The sequence below is a fragment of the Epinephelus lanceolatus genome, chromosome 22 (assembly GCF_041903045.1).
Source record: "Epinephelus lanceolatus isolate andai-2023 chromosome 22, ASM4190304v1, whole genome shotgun sequence".
Lineage (NCBI taxonomy): Eukaryota > Metazoa > Chordata > Actinopteri > Perciformes > Serranidae > Epinephelus > Epinephelus lanceolatus.
Genome location: NC_135755.1, coordinates 18211646 through 18232779, shown reverse-complemented (window position 1 = coordinate 18232779; position 21134 = coordinate 18211646). Strand labels below are relative to the sequence as shown.

The 21134-nt window shown below is 41.2% G+C and overlaps 1 protein-coding gene across 2 annotated transcripts in view; it reads left to right on the top strand.

Moving 5' to 3' along the window:
* The window catches only part of slc12a6 (solute carrier family 12 member 6), a 41980-nt gene that overhangs the window by 15909 nt on the left and 4937 nt on the right, over positions 1–21134 (top strand). For both annotated transcript variants that reach the window (XM_033609304.2, XM_033609306.2), the window contains exons 3-23: positions 743–837; positions 1500–1628; positions 4218–4364; positions 4471–4525; positions 6933–7063; positions 9071–9312; positions 9395–9522; positions 9614–9811; positions 11105–11269; positions 13766–13864; positions 14235–14292; positions 14399–14573; positions 16338–16456; positions 16556–16654; positions 16762–16881; positions 17100–17204; positions 18062–18230; positions 18339–18534; positions 18652–18821; positions 18922–19053; positions 20216–20323. In XM_033609304.2, coding sequence (XP_033465195.1) covers positions 743–837; positions 1500–1628; positions 4218–4364; positions 4471–4525; positions 6933–7063; positions 9071–9312; positions 9395–9522; positions 9614–9811; positions 11105–11269; positions 13766–13864; positions 14235–14292; positions 14399–14573; positions 16338–16456; positions 16556–16654; positions 16762–16881; positions 17100–17204; positions 18062–18230; positions 18339–18534; positions 18652–18821; positions 18922–19053; positions 20216–20323 — 2840 coding nt within the window. The remainder of the gene's footprint in view (positions 1–742; positions 838–1499; positions 1629–4217; positions 4365–4470; positions 4526–6932; positions 7064–9070; positions 9313–9394; positions 9523–9613; positions 9812–11104; positions 11270–13765; positions 13865–14234; positions 14293–14398; positions 14574–16337; positions 16457–16555; positions 16655–16761; positions 16882–17099; positions 17205–18061; positions 18231–18338; positions 18535–18651; positions 18822–18921; positions 19054–20215; positions 20324–21134) is intronic.

The following is a 21134-nucleotide window of genomic DNA, read 5'->3' as shown; positions in this document are numbered from 1 at the left end:
TGTGAACACAGCAATCGCACTCAGATGTGCACCAAAACAACCTGACCGAGACCTTCTTGAAGAGGTGATCTTGGTCTGCTTGCAAACGAACTCCGTTGCGGTTCATTTGTGGTGAGAATGTGTTCCAACCTCGATCCGAACCAACTGCAGTCGCATGGTTTGCCTAAAATGCACAATGACAGCAATATAGTCCACGATGAGCAGCACTAAAATCAACCTGCGTAGTTGTCCCTCCATTGTGACATTAGAAAGTGTCACATTTATCTTGCAAGTGTACTCTTCTTCAACGTTTTGTTTACTTCCTGGATTTTTCCCACATGGAAATTCTGACCAATCAAGAGCAGCTTTCTCGGGCAAGGCATTTGATCTGGTCGGCTTGTAAATGCTGCCGTGAGAACACGAACCAACTCTAGGCAATTATACAACTTTGTAACAAAATTAGTCCCTGATTCAGACCGAAGCAAGACAACTCTAGGTCTGAAAGCACCCTTAACTGTTCATTGAACTGGGTCTAAAAGTTAGCTTTCACTCACCTCTGCAGCAACTGCTCCTCTTATACAGCGATCTGCCCTGATCAGCTCTGATCGGTTTGACTGACTGAACAAAATTGGTTCCTGATTTAGACCAATGCAAGCAAACTCTAGGCCTGAAAGCACCCTAAACGTCAGAAAAATTCTAAACCTGTCCTTTAAAGATAGTCAAATACCACATTCCCTCTAATAATCTCTTTCTTTGTGTCTAGGTGACGGAAATTCCAAAATCTCCAGTGTGTACATCAACAACACTCACGGGGTGGACGACGATGACTTCTACGACAGAAACTTGGCCTTATTTGAGGTTCGAAACACATAATTTACACAACTGTTATCCTATGAAAGCATCATAATCATGTTAATAACGTGCTGAGAATGCTGATTTGTGTTGAAGAGAGAAAACCATAATCGGGCCATATTTGCTGCTCCCCTTAAAATACTCACTTTTCTTGTTTTGTTTAACTGCACATGGGTAAAAACAGAGCCTATAAATGATGGCTGTTTGTTTGCCAATGTGTCTGCTAAGCCAGAGACAAAAATAAACCAGCATTTGGCTGGTGGGTGCGGATAATTTCGATTTTTATAGATGTTGAAGTTCCCTAGAAACGGCTCTGTCTTCTGTCTCCCACTTCTTTAACGAGCCATTCAATATGCCTCTTTATCTCCCGCTCTTTTACCTCTTATCTGCCGCCTCTCCCCGTGCTTGTCATCCCACCTTTCTTCTTCTTCACCCACTTACGTTTATTCCCTCCTTGCTTGCCTGCTATTTCTATACCCTGTCCCTGCTCTTACTCTTTATATCCCTCCCTTTTGTCTGTCTGTTCCCTTCTCGTTCCCCTTCTTCTATATCCCCCCCCCGGCTATCTCATTCCTCCACTCTTATCTGCTCTCCTTCGCTCACTGTCCACCTCTGTTCTTTATCTCTGTCCACCCTATGTCTCCCCTCTGTTTTTTTCCCTACCTCAGGAGGAGATGGACACTCGGCCGAAGGTGTCCTCTCTGCTTAATCGCCTGGCCAACTACACCAACCTGACGCAGGGGGCCAAGGAACATGAAGAGGCTGAAAGCATCGGCGAGAAGAAGAAACCTGGCAAGGTATACCAGACTGTGCCAAACTCACCTTGTTTAAACCCTTAAGGGGATTTCATTTTGCAGTAAAACACCCAGTCCAAAAATGTAACATCGACAGTGTCTTTCATAGGAGTCTTTGCTGATTCAATCCCCAAGATTTCATATTGACACATGCAACTGTCCTGACACCGATATTTTATGAGCTCTCTTTCTGTGCAATTAAATACTTTAGTAGAAAATTCAGAAAATCTCAGTGTAGTAATGCGCCACCTGCACAAAGCTATGGAGTTATTTTCTGTTTGTGTGTACTGTAGGACTTTGCCTAGTACAATCTATCACAGCACTCGTAATCAAGATTATGATTATAGGTACAATTCATCATCTTTTGAGATGACTGTACAAATAAAGTTTATTATCTATCCCTTTAACATGTGGTCATTGAGCGTCTGAAAGTGAAAGTACAGTAAGCAGTGACCCCAGTCTGAACTTCAGTCCTTGCTGGCTGGCCCAGATAAGACAGTCTGTTGTGGTGGTTCAGAGTAATTTCCTGTTTCCACCCTGTTCTGATTTGGCGGCAGATTTGGCAACAAGCGCCTGCCAAAGTTACACCAAAACATTTTAAATCTTCCCTCCTGGCTACACTTCATGTTCAGTTTTAAGTATTAACATAAGGCTGGTGCATCAGGGTGGTGTAGTGCAGTAATTCCCAACAAAGGGTGTGTGTACTCCGGGGGATACTTCTGCAGTCACCAGAGGGGTTGTAGAAAGATTGTAAAGTGGCTCAGCACAAATGAAAATTAAATTAAAAGAGATTTTCACATTTTTGTGACAAGAAATAAAACAGAAACCAGGGAGGAATACAAGTAGGATCTTCAGTTAATGTATTGTTGTAATAACCAGCAAACTGACAGCACAATACACGCCTCCCACCAACATGAGAGTTACTTATAACACCATAAATCATGTGCAGTATGACAGTGTGTGAAATTAAGTTAAAAGGCAAGTGAAGAAGTTTAAATATTTTGCAAAAAATATTGGATACATGGTAGAAGTAAGTTCTTAACAGTTGAAATAGTTAACTACTATCAATAATTTGTACATGTTTGAAATGGTTAACTTGAACTTAATTTATAAACAACTTATGCTATTAGTTAACTATAATTAACTGGCAGTAATTTCAAAACAGTGACATAATTAGCTAGCAATAATTTGGAAACAGTTGAAACAGTTAATTAGCAGCAATTTCTATACAGTTTAAACAGTAAAGGACTTGTAATACGGTTGAAATGGTTAACTTGCTGTTAATTTCTAAACAACTGAAATTATTAGCCAGCACTTTATTTTTAAACAGTTGAAATAATTAATAAGCATTAATTTACGACTTAGATAATTAGCTTGTAGTTATTTCTAAACAGTAGAAATAGTTACTACAAGTAATTTGCAACCAGTGGAAATAATGAACTACTTGCAATAATTTCGAAACAGTTGAAATTATTAGCTAGCAGTCATTTTTTAAAAGTCGAAATAATTAGTTAGCATTCATTTCTAAACAATTGAAACAATTAGCTTGCAATAATTTCAAAACAGTTGAAACAGTTAACTTGATTTTTAAACAACTGAAATTATTAGTTGGCAGTAATTTCTAAAAAAATTGAAATAGTTAACAGTAATTTGTAAACATTTGAAATCGATAACTTGGTGTTAATTAAACACGTGAAATAGTTAACTTGCAGCAATTTTTAAAAATTTAAATCATTAGCTAGCAGTAATTTCTAAACAGCTGAAATAGTTAACTTGCAGCAGTTTCTAAAAATTTAAGTTATTTATAAACACTTGAAATAATTAACTTGTAGCAATTTCTAAAAAAAAGAAAAGAAATAGTTAGCCAGTAGTAATTTCTAAACAATTGAAATATTTAGCTTGCAGCAATTTCTAAAAATTTGAATAATTAGCTAGCAGTAATTTCTAAACAGCTGAAATAGTTAACTTGAGGCAGTTTCTAACAATTTAAGTTATTTCTAAACACTTGAAATAATTAACTTGCAGCAATTTCTAAAAATAATAATAATAATAATAATAATAATAATAATAATAATTAGCCAGTAGTAATTTCTAAACAATTGAAATATTTAACTTGCAGTAATTTCAAAGCAGTAAAGTTATTTATAAACGCTTGAAATAATCAACTTGCAGCAATTTCTAAAAAATAGAAAAGAAATAATTAGCCAGTAGTAATTTCTAAACAACTGAAATATTTAACTTGCAGTAATTTCTAAAAGTTTAAGTAGTAATTTACTTAGTAGTAAGTTGCAGTAATTTCTAAACAGCTGAAAAGGTTAACCAGCTGTAATTTCCAAACAGTTGAATTAGTTAGCTAAAAAGCTGAAAGTTCCTAAAATGTATACTTTTATACTAGACATGAAAGGGTGCGTGGGGTTCAAACAGGAAAGGTTGGAAACCACTACTGTTTACTTGGAAGAAAATGACAAAGAAAAGGAGATTGTCCACCTGCATTTTTAAAAGCTTTAGAATTATGTCCGATGTTTGTTTCTTGTTGGCAAAGATAATTGAACTTGATTTTCCTACCATCTCTCTGTTGTGTCCGCCCTCCAGTCGCCACAGATGGGGACGTTTATGGGAGTCTACCTGCCCTGCCTGCAGAACATCTTTGGCGTCATCTTGTTCCTGAGGTTGACCTGGGTGGTGGGAACTGCTGGGGTGCTGCAGGGCCTCTGTATTGTCTTCATATGCTGCTGCTGTGTGAGTATCTCGGTGTCCAGCTTTGTTAGCAGATGGGTATGATGCGACACAAATTAAACCACTCTAAATTTACTAAGAACCTGTCTGTCTTCCTGTCTCTCTGCAGACTTTGTTGACGGCAATATCGATGAGTGCAATCGCCACTAATGGAGTTGTACCAGGTATTCTCTCACCTTCCATGCTTTCCCTCCACATGGATTAAATAGCACTGGTGTGCTGTGGTAATCTCTTAATCTGACTCTCACACAGCTATTTGAATCTTATTTCAATTTTTATGGCAACCATTTTGAGTTGACTCAGCCATGTGACCTCTGTAGATGTTCATAAGCATTTTCCAGGTTGTCTCCCCTCCCCTCCTCTTCCAGCTTTGGCAGTACATGTATTTTCTAATGAGTGCTATTTCTGTTTGTCCTGTCTCTCCCTCTGTCCACCTCTTCCCTGTCTGTCTGTATACACATTTAAAAACCTAGGATATTTATCTGCCATTGACTTTACTTCTCACTGGAACGCCTCCAGACGAATATCCCAAATGTCAAAGTAGTGTGATATTTCCACTAGCATGTGACATTTCGATAATTGAATGTAGAATGAAACCCCTTTGGTAACATAGAGAATTAATCTAACGTGTCTTGTTTGGCATCAGACATCTCATTCCATGCTGTCTTTTTTTGTTTCCTCATCTGAACAGCTTCTCATGCTTTCTCACCATCTAGTCTCAGATGGTAGTTACTGTATGTATGTAGGTTACTGTGGTTAATGAGGAGGAGGAGTCAGAGGTGTTTGGCTTCCCAAATACGGCTCGGCACTAAAAATCATTAACCAGGGGCAGCGTCACTTGAATTTTTCGTGTTCAGTGAGGCGACTGCAGAGACAGTTTTTGTAGTTTGGGTGCCTTGATTAAGATTGCACTTTATTATCAGGAAAAAAAATTGTCTCAATTGTCTCATTGTATCAGCTGTTTCATATAAATACAAAACAACAGTTAACCCAACAGGCATCAGACCCAGGTACACTGAAGCTACCTCTCAGTGACAGTGAGGGTGGGGGGGCGTTCATTCATTCACATTCACATGCCCACTTTTTTGTTAACATTACTTTTATGTGTTAATCCACTGTACAGAAAATAAGTGAGTGCTGTGTTTTTTTCTGGTTTGCTTGCATTTTGGAAACCAAACACTGAACTCTGAGCTCACAATCAGTAGTGAATTTGTAGCTTCTCTTCCTTGTATGATTCTCCCATGTGCTCTGTTTTTATAACTGGTTCAAATTGTATCAGCAAAATTTGATTACTGATGTTTTTTGAGCTCACTTGAGGTACCAGTAACACAACGCAGTGCCGTGTGCACCAGGAAGTTCAGAATGCAAATTGGGGCTGGGTTTTAGTTAGTTGTCTATAGTGGTGCCAGTATGATACCTGATTCTGACACCAAAAGTAAAACAATATTAAGTAAAAAGCACTTGTCATACAAAAGATGTCAAAGTGCTCTACAATAATATAAACATGCAACACATAAAAACAAGGGCAATAAAATTAGATGATAAAAAGACCGTAGAAAGTAAAACAAAGACCAGTAATATTAAAAATTATCAAATTAGTAAAAATAAAAAGACTTAAATATAAAACCAAATCAATAACTATTTTTTAATGTTTAAAAAAAATGCTCTCAAATAAGTCTGGTGTTTGCTCATTGGTCCCTGCTCTCCCCAGTTAGGGAAACAATTGATGAATCGGAGCAGAGTATAAGAGCCTCTTAAAGGGATAATGCACCCAAAAATGAAAATTCAGCCATTATCTACTCACCCATATGCCGAGGGAGGCTCAGGTGAAGTTTTAGAGTCCTCACATCCCTTACGGAGATCCAAGGGGAGAGGGGGTAGCAACACAACTCCACCTAATGGAGGCTTATGGCGCCCCAGATTCAAACGTCCAAAAACACATAATTGAAAGCACAAAATATCTCCAGATGGGAGAACAAGTAAACAGAACTATCAGTCTGATCGGTCAGTTGGCGCCAGTCAGTTTTCAATATCATTTCATTTTGGATTGAACCAAAGGTACTGATTTGTGACACCCAGCCCCAAAAACAACCAAGATGTTACTTCAGATGTCGTACTTGTACTCAGAGTGAGGCAAAAAACAGTTGTAAAGAGTCACTTGCAGATACCATTTGACCAAAGAACTGCTCTGTCTTCTTCTGACTCCAATGTGTCATGTAGAACATTATGCTTATTCCTTCAAGCATAGGATGACTTCTCTCATGAGCTGTCCTCTTTTCTCTCTCTTCACCTCCTAACATCATAATGTTACTAACATCCATCCCTCTCTCTCCCTCTTTTTTTATGTCCCATCTCCTCTTCCTGCCCACCATCTCTCTCTCTCTCTTTCTCTCTCCTTCCTTCTCTTCTTTTCTCTTCTATCTTTAATTTTCCCATTTCTGATTCTTTCACCACCCTGCTTTTCTTCACTCTGTCCATTTCCACTTCTCTCAACCCTGATGTACAACCTGCCCCACTCTCTCTGTCTCTCCTCCTCTCCTCCTCTCTTCCTCTTCTCTCCTCCCCCTCCAGCGGGAGGCGCCTACTTCATGATCAGTCGCTCTCTGGGTCCGGAGTTTGGGGGGGCGGTGGGCCTGTGTTTCTACTTGGGCACCACCTTCGCCGGAGCCATGTACATCCTGGGAGCCATCGAGATCCTTCTGGTGGGTTTTGACTTCATCATCATCATAATCATTCATCTACATCACTTTCGCTAGGATTCAACTGTAATTACATTTTTATGTAGCAGTGATAATTTAGGACTAAAGAGAGCTTCCAATGTTTCCGCTGTGGTTTTGTTGTAGTCATGAAAGTGTTTTTTCTTATTTAAAAACTTAATGTCAGTGTGTCATCACCATTTAGCTTAATGTTGGGAGTATGGATACATTTTTTTATAACAGTAAATTTAATTTAATTACATTGTGATATCAATATCGGATATAGGGATGTTCTGATTTCAAATTTTCATGCTACGATTAATGAGGCAAAAAATATGATGGTCCTGATGTCCTGAAATACTACCACTAGCAGGCCAGCCGTTAAATATGGGCAGGGGGACAACATTTTCAAAAGTGGGCCCCTCATCCACACCCAACTGGGGGGATCCCTATACATCACTGCATGGTATGAAATCAAAAGATCAAATCAGGAGTGAACACACATTTTTTCTTCACTTACTCATTCAATCTTGAGGCTACTTTGATTAAATATTGGTCAGTTTATGTGCAGAACTGAAATGTGTAAAGAGTATATGGCTATCAAGTCTCAGTTTTTCAGTCATATCCAATTTATGCAATTTCAAGACTGTATAGGGACCCCAGACATATTTAAAAAAGGGTGGGAGTATCAGATGGCGCATTAAAATACATATAGCTAGTGATGGCCAAATGAAGCCTCATGAACCACTGTCCTTATTTTCTGAAGCCACTAGATGGCGCTGTGTGTTCAACAAAGACTTGAAAGCACACTTCATTGCCAGTCCTTCAGCCTTTATCTTTAAACAAAGACCGCCATCATTTGGGGTCAGAAAATAAAGAAAGTGGTTCATGAGGCTTCATTTGGCCATCACTACATATAGCTTGTACTGTCAGTGATTTGAGTCAGTAAGTAAAATGTTGTACTTGATCCCATTTAAGGGTCAACCATAGACCTTTCTGTGGGCCCCCCTTGGCCTTTGGCTGGGGTCATCTGTACCCTTTGACCCCTACAATGTCGGTGGGCCCAACCACTAGTGCTAAAATAGGATGAGCTTGCTTCATGCAGTAGTTGCCTTGGAGTTATACAAACCTACCCAACTGGACAGGGAAGTGTGTTATGCAACTCTGTGGGACTCAAATGAAGTAACATCAAATATACTAAAAACACCGTAAACAAAAGTAGTTTGGTTATTTGAAGTTTAAGACAGCTGCCAGGAAATGTTTGTTTCTCTCAGATTCTTTATGTTTTTATGCATGTTCTAATTTCCCTTTGGGTGTTAATAGCTGTGAAAGAAAAATACAAAAGCAGATCCGCACACCAGAAACTGCTCCTTCTGGAAATTGTAATCGTACCACCACATGTGACGTTTCAGGCACCCGCCCTTCATGAGACATATGAAGGACTGAATGTGAATGTCTGATGAAAGGCTGGTGCCTGAAACGTCACATGTGGTGTATTTAGTTTTTTGGTGTATGTGCTATTTTTTGAGTCAGAATGTTACAATAGTGATGGACCACGTTACATCATAAGGCCTCTGAAAAACATCCTCTGGTGACTGCTGTGTCATTGTTTGACTGGTAAAACTGCATTCCCTGTTATATCAACATGACTGCTGATAAAGCTTAAGAGCTGAGCTGTGTTTACAGCGCCAACAAGAAACAGTGATAATCACGCCAACGACGCTATTAGAGATAGTTGCTTAAAGTACTGACAGTATATCAGCACATCTCCATTATAATGCTTAGAGCTTAGATTCAGATTCAGACAACTTTATTTATCCCACCAGGGACAATTTGTTCAAACACCTTGCCTTAACATACAGTAACCTGTAGACACATAAATAGATGAGTAATAAATGTTATAAGACGCTGCTGTTTAGACAGTTTAGAAAGTGTTTATGGTATGAATAAAAGATGGGATTACACAATAAAAATCTTCACATTGTTCACCTCTCCTCTCCCGCCCTCCTCCAGATGTACATAGCACCTAAGGCAGCCATTTTCGAGTCCAAGCACCCTGAAGGCGAAGGCGCAGCCATGTTGAACAACATGCGGGTCTACGGCTCCATCTGTCTCCTCCTGATGTCCCTGCTGGTCTTTGTGGGCGTGAAGTACGTCAACAAACTGGCCTCCATCTTCTTGGCCTGCGTCATCGTCTCCATCATCTCCATCTACGTCGGAGCGCTGGTCTCCGCCTTCAAACCGCCACATTTCCCGTAAGTGTTGATTTGAGATGCAACACCTCCCGATCCTTTTAACTGTCATGGTTTTGACTGACTGAATGGCTTCTATCTGCAGTGTGTGCATGCTGGGAAACAGAACGATCAGCGGCCATGAAATTGATGACAACCAGTGTGCGAAAACCGTCCTGCTGCAGATCAAAGAGCCAGTGGAGAGAGCTGACGAGAACTTCACAACTGTTAGTGGTGGGTACCAGGATGAGACTGATATTTGTTCCTATCTAAGTCAAACAAACCTGTTCAGCTTTTTTTTGACATTCTGTGTTCCTCCCATTAGAAAACAGCACTGTGGGTCCGACTGTGGGTCCGACCTTTGACCCCAGCCCTGCTCCTGATCTGGTGGAGAAGACCACATATCTCTGGAAGCATTTTTGCCAGGGCCCTGAACTCAACGCTACCTGTGACGATTACTTCAACTCCAACAATTTTACCGAGATCGAAGGGATCCCCGGAATGGCTAGTGGGATCATTTCAGGTAAAGTGTGTGAGTTTGTGACAATACGCACATTGCCTTTACACACATGTAGCACACGGCAGTAGACTGTCTGATTCAGACGAGTTCTCACCTTCTGGGAGTAGTCTGCTGGTTTAAGCAAGGGGTGACGACTAGATAGAGCATGCAGGAGGCAGGAAATGCTGCAAAAAGTACGCTGCGTAAGCAAACAGCAACGTCCAGGGCTGGAAAATGAAGCCAACGTGGAAGTGCCAAAAACTGCAGTTCCCTTAATGACCACTTGGGGCTGACTCCAAAAGTGAGTCAATCCCCATAGACCCCCGTGTTAAAATGCCCAACTTTACAGCAGAATTAAACATGTTTACAGCCTAACTGTAACTAATTTCAACATTCCTGATAACTGTACAGGGCGTGAATTTTTATATAACTCACCCGTTTACATTTTATTAAGGCATAAACTCATATTTAAGGGCATGGTTGCTTTGACTGACAGGCTATCTGTCAGGCATCACCTTGGAATCTCAGTCAGATCCAACGCTAGCACCTACACAGCACCATGATCTCATCCAAATATGGTCACTTCTGGCTCCAGAAAATGAAGATTGCGTCTGCGAAAATGCCGAACTCAAAGCCTCAAAACGGGAGTTTAAAAACCAGAAGGTTCCTGAAGTTCGTCATCTGTCATTTTTGACATTTTCGTTGGCGTTTTTGTGTAAATAACCCCTCTTCCTCACCATGGGGTGCTCGTATTCTTCCAGTTTCGCACCAGTCACGTGATAGAAACGTCATCAACATGCCCACTGTGAATTCTACGGACAATAACCTGCTCTTTTCACACATTGGTTCAATTCACAGATTTTGTACTAGAAAGGTGGCAGGGTAAACTCCCTTCATTGTCCGGTCTGGACATTTGCATTCTCACATACAGCTCCTCTGGGTAATAGAAGAAGACTAAGACAAAGAGGAAGAAGAAGAAATACTTTATCAATCCCAGAGGGGAAATTAAATTTTTCCCCTCTGTTGTCATATACACACACCTTGAATAAAGAAGTAAACCTTCGATCTATCTTCTGTTGTTTCTAAATGTAGCAGTTGCAGTAGATCACGATTTTTGATGAAACTTTTTAGGGTTGTATCCATGTGCACTTACTGTGAGTGCTTTGGATAAAAGCGTCAGCTGAATGAAATGTAATGTAATGTCTGCCATGCAATCCATGTTTGTTGTGGAGTCTATCAGTGAATGGTTACTGTTGAATTCTGCTCATGGGGACGACAGAATAATTAACAAGCATGTACTTAATTTCTCACCCACAGAGAACCTGTGGAGCTCGTACCCCAGCAAAGGGGACGTGGTGGAGAAAAGCTCCCTCAGCTCCTCTCATGATGCACATCCGGCCACCACTCAGCGGCCTTACGTGTTTGCTGACATCACCACCTCCTTCACACTGCTGGTGGGCATCTTCTTCCCCTCTGTCACAGGTACAGCTTTTTCTTGCCCTTCCTCGTGTGCTAAACAAACTGGGATGGATAGGTTTCTTTGTTCGTGTTATTGTGTAACTTGTGAATCCAGACCAACCTGTAAAAGACCACATTCATACTATAACACAAACAGGCACCAAGCAGTTGTTGACACAATTGTGGGTTTTTATTTACTCCAAAAAAATCATGAAAAATTACAAACCAAGAAATGAACGATTGGGCCTATAGGAGAGGTCAACATAACATCACTATACTCAATACAATAACTACACAAGGTGTTAACTTGACAAACTGACCCGTCAAAAAGACACACGAGAGAGCATATATATATATAGTAGTGTGGCCAAACCAATAATACACAAGGGGCAACCAAAATAGATGGCAACTACAACTAAATACAAAGCAAAACTAACTAAACCCAAATCCCCCCCATGACGTGCCAGCACATGGTTTGATCCAATGTGTAGGCTCCGGGAATTAAGAGTCCTCAGCCCTCAGGTACGCCTTTTGCTCCACCAGGAAGGGAGCTCCCCAAACAACGACGGTAACTCTGAATTGTTTGGGTAAGGTTGACCATAAATGAAAGTAACCCGTATAGATAACAAACTAATGAGTTTAAAGAGTGTTGAGTAGGAGAACATTACCATGTGTGGCTGTGACTAACACACAGACCAAAGATGGAGGCAGTTATAGTCCAGTCTCTCCTGTCTTCTGTGACGTAAAATTACTGTTTTAGTTCCAGTAGTCTGGTGGCTTTGAACAGAGTGTAGACAACTTCGGCTTCAGTTCCCGTCAGAAAGGGGGTGTCTGACACCAAGGTAAAGTGATGAAAATATTCTAAATATAGCTTACAAACTGATATTGATCTATTAAAGGTAATACACTCATACAGACCCACTTCAAAAAATCGAACCTATCCATTTAAGGATAATTTAGACATAGAAACATGAAGGAAATGTAAACATAATGTTGCCACTGTTATGTTATGAAAATGCTTTATTGGCAGGAAGAGCACAGTAGGTGTGATATTGATTCTCGCTGTTCCAGGATCAAGAACATCATGTGTTTGTCATGACTCTTCTTCCGTCAGGCGTCTATTCTTGGATTCCTTTTTACTCGCTTCATTCAATAATACTCAGCTCTGCCCTATTCAATTGATTTTCATGTTTTATTTTGATCTTATAAACAGTTCAGAACAGATGGATTCTCTTATATGAAACAAATATTTTCACAGACCACAGACCGCTCAAAAAGGTGGATTTCGGTCTGCTTCCAAACAGACTCTGGTGTGGTTCGTGGTGTGAAAGAATACTAACCAGCCACTGGATTTTAAGATAGCATCTAAACCAATAATAAATCCATCTGCTCATTATGAAATCTGTCCATGATCTCATCATTGATCCTGATAAAGGCCGTGTATATCCCATAATCTATTTATGCTAATGCATACAAACTGTCATGATTGTATCCGACTCTGTTTACTGTGTCTGTTTAGTAAGTTCATCAAAAAGTGTGTGACAGTGATCCCACAGTATTAAGTCCCGAGTCGTTACTATACAAGACACCTTCTTTTCATCCTGTCTCTATGTTAGTCAGTAGTCAACGTGATTGATTTGCACTTTAATAATAGCCTTTGTAAAACTAAAGAACATTAATATAAACACTTTAGAAGCATTAAAGTGCTGCTGCATAAACTTTTGTCAGTCACCAGAATTTGATTTCCCCACGTGGGTCCACGAGGATGCAGGATGACAAACATCAAAGCTGCCCAATCGAAGAGTTAATTGTCAGTCAGTAGAACTCAATGTGAACAGGAACCGAACCAAAACTAAAATGCAACAGTATATCTTTTTTGTGTGCGGTGGTGTGTCTGTGTCACTCTGCAGTTACATCTCGAAAAACGTGAGTCGGCGGGGTTTCTGTGATGTGCTGTAAAGTGTAGTTGATTCAAAACACACATTAAACACACATTAAACATGGCTTAATGGAGACAATTTCAAACACAAGTACACAAATCAGCTTCACTATAACTCGCAGCATTCACAGACAAAGCACTTGTCTTTATCTGGACACATTTTCCCCACAAATACAACATGCTAACGTTATTAGCACAAGCCTATGGCATTTTACGTTGTATAAATTAGCCTAGCAGCTAGCGGACTTTTCCTCTACTCATATGAAGCCAGGGACAACAGCAACATTTAACAAAGGTAACGGTACAAAATTCGGCACCATTACAGCTCACAGGGTTCACTGACAAAACAACTGTCTTATACTAAACACGTTTTCCAAACAAATACAACATGCTAACGTTATTAGCACAAGCCTATGGCATTTTACATTGTATAAATTAGCTTAACAACAAACAAAACAAACTAACCGAACTGAAAACCTAACCTCCTTGGCACAGGTAATAAAACACCACTAAGTAATACCACCAGTAATCCTTCTGTTAACAGTCCCATTCCTTAAAATGATTTTTTTTTTTGTCCCCAGGAATCATGGCTGGTTCCAACCGGTCGGGGGATCTGAAAGATGCCCAGCGCTCCATCCCCATCGGCACCATTCTCGCCATCCTCACCACCTCCATCGTCTGTATCCTTTCATGCTATATTATGAATCAGTTTTCAGGCACTCCTAATTCAAAAACAACTTAATGCACCGTTCACACATTTTTGCCTCAGTTGGTTTACAATCACAACACAGCACAACAGCTTTCCAGAGAATATAGATTTGAAAATGACCTGCTAAAGAAATGCTAGAATGCTTTTCTCTGTGTTATAATGGAAACAGTGTGTCATACTGTTTATGCTGGTGAGGAGTTATGTATTTCATTTGTACAGCTCGTCACTTTAGCTATATTAATTGCTTATTGGTTCTGTTATGTCTAAAAGGCACTTAGGATGCTTTTGATCTGCTTAGCTTTGACTGCTGAGTGTTGTGTTCCTGAGTGCTGTCCGTTCAGATCTGACTAGCGTTATCTTGTTCGGAGCCTGCATCGACGGGGTGGTCCTCAGAGACAAGTCAGTACATCTGCTCTTTTATTTGACCATATATATATCTGTCTTATGTCCTGTTACGTGTAAGGTGTTTGCTCTAAATACCTGTATGTACTATTGCCTCCTGCAGGTTTGGAGACTCAGTTAAAGGGAACCTGGTGGTGGGGACTCTGGCGTGGCCGACCCCTTGGGTCATTGTGATTGGCTCTTTCTTCTCAACATGTGGCGCAGGCCTCCAGTCGCTAACAGGCGCTCCCCGACTCCTGCAAGCCATCGCCAAGGACAACATCATCCCCTTCCTTCGGGTTAGAGCTGCAAATATTATTTTTAAAGGGGTAGTTCGGAGTTTTTGAAGTGGGGTTGTGTGAGTTACTTAACTATAGTCAGTGTATTACTTACAGTAGACGGCACATCCCCAGTTTCATTCATTCAACATTAAACACCAGCACATTCATCCAGTACAGCTAAAAGGTACACATTACAATTAAATACATGAATCAGATTAATGTGGACATGAATGGTTGCTCAATATCCTTTTCTCTGCACTGTGGGAAAGAGAGTGAAAGTCTATGCGAGTGTTAAAGCACGACTCGAAGCATATTTCAATGTTTTATAACCGTACATGAAAAAGCAGATTGTTGAAGGCAGTCTGCCGCTGTGGGATGTTGAAGTCTGAGTTTAGAGCAGATCGAGAGTTTCTGCCTCATTTCCTCAGAGCAGAGCTGGAAAAAGCTCTTCAATCATGGCAAGGTAAAGTGGTGAAATTACTCTAAATACACTGTACCTTTAAACTGATGTTGATTTTCCTTTTTCTCAAAAAAATCTGAGCTATCCCTTTAATTACAGGGACCCAAAATTGACATAATAGTTACAAACTGTCCTTAGGTGAGGCGACAACCCACAGCTAGATTAATTATGTGTGCTTTAACCATGTGACATCATAAGTACTCTTAACTAAGAAAGATTGGCAGCTCCCAGACACAAAAAATGTCCTCTGGTATCTATATATATAAATCAACAGGTGATTTCCTTCTTTTAGTAAAATCCTAAATGATTGAGTTGTTGTTTTTCCCACCTGGACCTTTATGCTCTGCTATTTCTCCTCTAATCATCACACTGTAACCTGTGACAGGCTGTTATGATATCACAACTATGGCACATTCACATATATGGAGATTCGTGTTGAGCTTTGAGCATCACATAGGTTTACATTAACGATTTATGGCAAAATCACTTGACACAGACTCCTGTGTACATGCTGCCAGAGGAGCCGCTGAATGAGTTCCCTCTGAGTGGTAACTCACTAAAACAGTCTGAGAAGTCCGGGGCTGTTCATACAACATTCAGGACGCCACAGTTTATTCCACACTTCCAATAATTTCGCTTTCAGCCATGCTTGTTGTTGCCGTGGGTAACAGTATGTCATGTAATGAGTATCATGATATGAATTTTTCATATGATAGTAAAACTTATACCGGATAATCCTGAACGAGATGACACACCCCTAAGTATGATCCATTTATTCTGGTAGTATCAGTGCAATTTATTGAAATTAGAGATATTTTCTGTATGTTTAAGTAATGGAGCTCAGTTTGTTTTTTTGTTTATTTGTGATCAGAGCTTTGTCTCCCTTCAGTTCCTGTATGATAACAAGTACAACAATCCATGGACTTTCTGCTGAACACTTTTTGCCCTGCAGAGTTTGTGGGGATAAGACAGTTAGCCAGTGAATTTTAGGAGAAAATGTTTGCTGCATTGCCTTTAAACAGGGTTCCCATGGTTATGAAAAACCTGGAAAAGTCATGGAATTCACAATCTTGTTTTTCAGGCCTGGGAAAGCATGGAAGTAGGAAAATCCCTTAAAGTTTTGGAAAAGTCATAGATTTTTTTGTGTGTGTGATGAAACTGTGACAGTGATCTTAAATGGATAACCTTCCATGTAATGTAACATAAAGGTGAATTTATTTTCTGTAGCTGTTGAAGTATTTTCAGTCTGATTTTTTTTTTTTTTTTTTTTTTGGTGCACCTGTATATGTTTTCACCGTTTTCCCTTTGTGTGTTTCTGCCAGGTGTTTGGCCATGGGAAGGCTAATGGGGAGCCCACCTGGGCCCTGCTGCTGACCTCCCTGATAGCTGAGCTGGGGATTCTCATTGCCTCCCTGGACCTGGTGGCTCCCATCCTTACAATGTGAGGCTGTGTGTGTGTGTGTGTGTGTGTGTGTGTGTTATCAGAACTTGTATCTTTCCCCTTCTGAGGCTTCGGTTTTAATTTACTTTCTGTCTTTAGGTTCTTCCTGATGTGCTATCTGTTTGTGAACCTGGCCTGTGGTCTCCAGACCCTCCTGAGGACGCCCAACTGGAGGCCGCGTTTTTCCTATTACCACTGGTACTACCACACACTCACACACACACACACACACACACACACACACACTTGCACACATAAGTACACAGATAAAAACACACACTGATCTGTCCCTCCGGTGTGTCCAGGACTTTGTCGTTTTTGGGGATGACTATCTGCCTGGCGCTCATGTTCATATCCTCCTGGTACTACGCAATCGTTGCCATGGTGATCGCCGGCATGATCTACAAGTACATAGAGTACCACGGGTATGTTGCCATGGAGATGTGTTTCCCCCCACATGATGGTACATGTACAGCATGGTCAAGAGTGGTGTGTGTAAAAGAGTGTGTTTTAAAAGTATCTGCATGTCTGTTGCCAGTGTGAGTCATCCATGTGTTTTGTGGGGGTGTGTCAGGGGAGGGCTCAACAAACACAGCACATAGCATGCAGTACATACATGTCTCCGTGTGTGTGTGTGTATCAGAGCAGAGAAAGAATGGGGGGATGGGATCCGCGGTCTCTCGCTCAGTGCTGCCCGATATGCCCTCCTGAGGTTGGAAGAGGGACCACCGCACACCAAGAACTGGAGGTAGAGTACTGAAGCTCACTTCTTTCACAGCTCATCATCACATTCACTAACACTGCAGTGCCAATGCGCTTAACATTAAAGATAACAAGCATCTAATATCAAGAATATGCTAGAGTTGGGTGATATGTTAAAAATTCTTGCACTACTGTCTCTAACTATGTATATAGTTATTAGAAAGATATTACTTTGAATTAGATGATCAGCTTATTTCCGACACTCTTAAATGTTTTTTTTGTGATAATGGATTAGTATCAACTGATTAATTGGCAAACAGCTTTTTCTTGTTCCAAACTATCGTTATCAATCCAATTTCGGTCAATCTTTAACGCAAAGCAGAAGAGCAGCGGCCGAAAAAGTCTGAAAATGGTTGAGACAGTGAGGTCCAGGAGCTCCTTACCCTCTCAGCAGAGGACAAGATCAACTATCGTATAACAGGGCAGTGAATGATTTTTGTTGCCACGTCAGTGTTTTTGTTATTGTTTAGAAGGCGCCGCCTGACATGTATATGACACGTCACCAAAGAAGCCAAGGCTGTAGTGTTACATGTCACAGCTGTCACATCTCTTTTGCTCCCAGAACGCTGACATGCTATCAGACATCACACACTGAGGCTGCATGATTAGTTCTGTGTAAAAAAGCAAAGCCGGCGTAATTAAGGGTCTTCGTTACAGCCCTAGAGTATACGGTACAGAACAACAAGAACTACACAGCTGATCATGGTCATTTTTCACATTATATGAGCTGTCTAAGTGTGTACAATAATGCCGTCATAGATTGTGTCGGAGAACCTGCTGCTATTGATTCTAAAAATCCACATCCATTAACGAACCCTCGTCTTCTCGCCCACTCTTCTCCAGGCCCCAGGTGTTGGTCTTACTCAAACTGGACGAGGACGCCCATGTCAAATCTCCTCGCCTGCTGACGTTTGCCAGCCAGCTGAAGGCGGGAAAGGGCCTGACCATCGTTGGCACGGTCGTCTCCGGCAACTTCCTACAAAGCTACGGCGAGGCCCTCGCTGCCGAACAGGTGGGAAGTTCTATCTTAGGTCACTGAAACTTGGAAGAGTTTCATGTGAAGCTTTGTCAGTCTGTAGATGTGGTTATATTTAGATGAGCTGAATTTCTCCTGTTGCAGACTCTGAAGCATCTGATGGATAAGGAGCGCGTGAAGGGCTTCTGTCAGTGTATCGTGGCTCAGAAGCCGCGCGAAGGTATCAGCCACATGATCCAGTCCAGCGGCCTGGGAGGAATGAGGCCCAACACGGTGGTGATGGGCTGGCCTCATGCCTGGAGGCAGAGCGAGGACCCACAGTCCTGGAAGACCTTCATCAGTGAGTCCAAGAAGATGGAAAATTATTCTCAACCTTCCAATTCTAGTGTCTCTTTCTGATCTGTGAGATTTTGTTTCAGAGTTAGCAGGCTAACAGCGCCCCCTCTCGTCCTTCCAGACACAGTGCGGGTGACCACGGCAGCCCACTTGGCCCTGCTGGTCCCCAAAAACATCTCTCTGTTCCCCAGCAACAGCGAGCCCTGCACAGAGGGCTACATTGACGTCTGGTGGATTGTCCATGATGGGGGGATGCTGATGCTGCTGCCCTTCCTGCTGCGCCAACACAAGGTAGGAGAATGTTTTTCTTCATTTTGATACATTTTTAATTGTCTGTCCATCATCGAGAATATTGCTGCATCACTTAATCTGAATATCCTCTCCTCCTCAGGTGTGGCGCAAGTGTGGCATGCGAATCTTCACAGTGGCCCAGATGGAGGATAACTCCATCCAGATGAAAAAGGATCTGGCAACCTTCCTTTATCACCTGCGCATTGAGGCTGAGGTGGAAGTCGTCGAGATGGTACGCTTCACACAAAGCTGGGGGTTTATCAGGACCTTTTCATTTATTTGAATTTTGAAGGAAATATTATTAACACTCATGGGCGGCATGGTGGTGCAGTGGTTAGCATTGTCAGCATGGGTTTTCTCAGGGTACTCCAGCTTCCTCCCACAGTCCAAAAACATGCAGGTTAACTGGTGACTCTAAATTGTCTGTAGGTGTGAATGTGAGTGTGAATGGTTGTCTGTCTATATGTGTCAGCCCTGTGATAGTCTGGTTACTTGTCCAGGGTGTACCCTGCCTCTCACCCAGTGTCAGCTGGGATAGGCTCCAGCACCCCCGCGACCTCTAAAAGTATAAGCTATTACAGAAAATGAATGAATGAACATTATTAACACGCTCTTTTCCATGGAAATAAAATTAAAATTATCTTTTCTTACTTAATTTCTTCCCCCTGCAACGTGCAAGAAGACCAAACCCTAATTGAAGCGTCATATTTGTAGCCCAACTTGTGCATAGAGTAAATAATTAAAGGGCTGCCCTATTTAAAGGCTTTCGTCTTAATACATGCTCAAAAAATACGGGTGCTTCGGGGTGATTCCCACAGACATCTGTTTGCTAGCATTAGTTGTCAGGCAGGTAGGGATGAACGAAACAATTTAAAAGCTTCACACGTGTTCCTTCGACTCCTGTGATTTCACCTCTTGTGACCTGAGACAGTATCTTGGCAACAAATGCAAACTATGAACGCTGATTTGTCCATGCATCCATCCATCCATCCATCCATCCATCTTCATCCGCTTATCTAGGGCCGGGTCGTGGGGGCAGTAGGCCGGGCAAAGCACCCCAGACGTCCCTCTCTACAGCAACGCTTTCCAGACGTGAGAGAGAACTGAGAGAGAGAACCTGAGAACGTGTACCCCATACTCCCGCAGTACCCCCCACAAGACCCCTCAAGAGACACATGTAGACTGGATGGGCAAACTCCCACGACCCCTCCAGCATCCATTTCAATACACCACCCAACCTTGTGTCATGCTGTAAAATTTCAACAACCCAGTAACAAATCTGCAAAAAATGTTTAAGCTCACCAAAATGTGTTCTGGTGCTATTGCATTAACTGTTAAAGAATAATTATGTTCTTCCCTCAGTATGTCTTAATATGTCTCTCGTCTCCTCGCAGCATGACAGCGACATCAGTGCATACACCTATGAAAGGACCCTGATGATGGAGCAGAGGTCTCAGATGCTCAGACAGATGCGACTGTCTAAATCAGACCGGGAAAAAGAGGTAAGCTCAGGTCAAGTGCAAACAGACACTAATTTTGTCGTGTATGAAAAAAGAGGTCACTGAATGGTTCCCACCAGATCACTTTTAACTTTCTTTCTTTACTCCATGTTTGTTATTCCTGGCGGTGGATTAAAAACTTTGGGCCGTAGTAACATCAGCTGTATGCGAGACAAGCCATGACATGCTTGTCTGTTCTGTCTGTGACTGTCGTGCATCATTTTATCAGGGAAGTCCTGGTAGCAGCAGCAGTAGGCCAAAAGCAGGTGGAGCTACAAGGTCTCAGGTGAGGTTAGTGGATACGACTAGCTGTGAGGTCATGAGTTTTATGAAACTGAAGAGTTATTAATCATAGAGGATTTTATTTATACAGTTTAAAGATAGTTGTACAGAGAAACTATTCTAAATTTTTTATCTGTTGATTAAAAACAGAAGCTCACTATCTTGTAAGATAGTTAAGAAAAAGACTTAATACAGAAACCTATAACATTATTGTTGTCTCAGAGGAAATTCTTAAAATAATATGTTAAATGTAATTTAAAAAATCAATGAGAAAATAATTACGAAAAGTCCTGATTTGGGCAAATTATGAATGTTGAGTAATGATGACTAATGAGGGATTTATTCTTCTGCGTTGAATCCACGTCGTACCCTACGCCGCAGCCTGATGTGCACCTGCCGCCTTCATATTAGTAGAAGAAATCTCTGCTGGTCACTAGGCTAATTTATACAATGTAAGATGCTGTAGGCTTGTGCTAATAATGTTAGCATGTTGTATTTATTTAGAAAACCTGTTAAGTAAAAGACAGTTGTT